Consider the following 2,683-nt stretch of genomic DNA (forward strand, 5'->3'; position numbering starts at 1 on the left):
TGTGAATCCCCATAACCTAACACATTAGAGAGAAGTGCATAAAAGTGATTCTTCTTTAGAGCATCCACATTAGAACAACTAGGTTGAGATTTCCCGCTACCTTTGTCTTTTCCCTTCAAATTAGGGAAATCCCTAACTTTGTGGACACTCTTGTCACACACAAAACAATTGTCCATCAATACCAACAAGGCAATCATCACAATTCTTCTTATTACACTTTCAACAAGTTTGCTTCTTTTTAGATAAGCTAGTACCTCTTCTTGATCCTAGGCTTGACTTGATTGTCAGGCCTACCCTTAAAAGCACCACCTTCATATGACTTTACCCTCTTGGACTCTATATTCTTTCTACTTAACCTAGTTTCTTGCACTTGTTGAGCATGAACCATGTGCAGAGAGATACTCATATTATCATGAAGCATAATCGAACCACATTCTTCCACAAAGTTATTGGACACCCCCGCAAGAATACCACTCATCTCATCCCTTGGGTTAGAGACAAAGGATGGAGCATACTTGGATAATTTAGTGAACTTTAACGAATTTTCAAGTACACTCATACCTCCTTGACGATGGCTGATGAATTCTTCAAACTTAGCTTCCCTCATCTCTCTAAGTAAGAACCTATCAATCAAAGCCCTCTTGAAGTTCTCCCTAGTCACTAGACCAACTCTTAGTGCCCTATATTTCTTCCATTGCACATACCATGTTTGGGCCACATATTTGAATTGATAATCCGCCAACTTAGCCTTCTCAATTAAGGTCACACCCATAGCATAGAGAATTTTACAGACCTCATAGAGAAAATCTTCAAGGTCCACATCCGACCTCAACTCAAAGAACATAGGTGGACTCATTCTAGTAAAGTCTCTCAAACGCAAGGACATAGTGTTAGTACGTTGAGACACTCGAGGTCCAACCTCTCTATTCACTTGGTCCATCATGGCTTAAAAAGTGTGTCATTAGCTTGAGAGGCCATGACTTGAGCCAAAGTGATAAAAGATGCCCTTATTTTCCATCGGTCATTAGTGGAGGAACATCGGGAACTAGATCACCCATAAAAACTTCTTCAAGTGGAGGCACTTGTTTGTCTGGCGAAGGCACTTGGTTGTCTTGATATGCCACATTAGCTATTTCTTCCTCAACCCTTGTAGCACGTACTCTTCGAGTATTAAAACTATAAAAATGATATAAGATTTAGGTTAAAGCATACAATAAGATTCTAGAGGCACGACATAGGAATAGAAGAAGATGAGAGTTTCTAAGCATCACATAGTCTATCATTCATAATTGTGGTCTCTCATTCATAAGTGTGGCGTGCTTCCCAATTATGAATAAGTATCTACATAGACTAGGTTTAATGAGACACCGTTCCTAGGGATATTAAACCTCATGCTCTATTATGAAGTTTGTCACATCCGGAGAGCACCCCCAAGAGATAACCGGCGTCACCGTTATAGGAGACGATTAAGACAATCTTATCATTCATCATTAAATTCATAGATTAAAATGCGATAAATTAAAAACTTTTAATCTACATTACTTCATGAGTCTTACTGAGACCACTGGCTTACACATAATATATTTATATCGAGTATACATAGATCCTTCGTATAAGAAGAATACATAGTATTCTACTTTTATGCCACATATGGACAACATACATAATATAGTATTAAAAGGGATGTCTCATATTAACCATCTAAATGGAGTCAAATCAATATGGACAAAAGCCCTTAAAAAATATAGATATTCCACATGGGGCTTACAACAATAATTTGAAACAACGTGAATGAAATGATTGTCTTTAGAGTAGAACAAAGAATCATAGCTACAGTATTGACATAGCAATATCCTCGGACTTGAGGACATACCCACAATAGCAGAAATGATCAAAGCCTTCATTCAAAGTGGTCACGAACCTTCAATGACCGGAACCTAAAATGTTGGGGAAAAGGGAGAAATGGGGTTAGAACATCACTTGTACTAAGTTTGGAATCATATGCACATACAACATAGAAATCATGCTAAAAAGGGATATTTATTCAAAAGAATGCAAAGTAACTTTGAAAAGCCTTATGCACAATCAAGAACCAATACAAATCAATAAGCATATATTCCTTAAGTCAATACTTGTGTAATAATAGTGCAAAAATACAAAGTCTTGTCAAGTCATCATGCACTTCAACATAATTCAACACATAATCATGAAAACTCTATGAACAAGTTATAATATCATCAAGCTTATATAAGAGATCATAACATAATAACCTAAGAAAGACCATTACTAGTGAAACCTCATTAAGTCTACTAGTGGAATGACTAAGTAAGGCCCCATAACCTAAATTAATCAAGTAAACACAATAAGAACTATAAGCAATTCCCAATTTATATACTATATCATTAAGAGTAATCAATATCATACTTTATCAATAGAGACCAACTATATGTTCATTAGTGACACATATATCCCAGTGTCATTAACATGTACGATCAACCTATAAATATCATTTACATTTATAATCACATAAGAACATCCTTCTAAGACTTCCCTCAAGTCTACTAGTGCAATGAATAGGTACAATACCATACCCCTACCTAGACTAAGACAAACCGCTTAGGTTATCCTAGTTTGAATTCAATTTATTACTTTGCCTTAACCGACATAGACCAAATGAGATAAT

General features: G+C 36.0%; 1 protein-coding gene across 1 annotated transcript; it reads right to left on the reverse strand.

Annotated features, from left to right (window-relative positions):
• Positions 1–247: 247 nt before the first annotated feature.
• Positions 248–940, reverse strand: LOC138340381 (uncharacterized). Its single transcript, XM_069292102.1, has one exon. It carries the CDS (start codon positions 938–940, stop codon positions 248–250), a length of 693 nt encoding a protein of 230 aa, XP_069148203.1.
• Positions 941–2,683: the final 1,743 nt, after the last annotated feature.

This window comes from Solanum lycopersicum, chromosome 12 (assembly GCF_036512215.1).
Source record: "Solanum lycopersicum chromosome 12, SLM_r2.1".
Taxonomy (NCBI): domain Eukaryota; kingdom Viridiplantae; phylum Streptophyta; class Magnoliopsida; order Solanales; family Solanaceae; genus Solanum; species Solanum lycopersicum.

Bases quoted from the DNA above. Each gene is read 5' to 3' on its own strand.
- LOC138340381 (XM_069292102.1), bottom strand. From the start codon at position 940: ATGGACCAAGTGAATAGAGAGGTTGGACCTCGAGTGTCTCAACGTACT.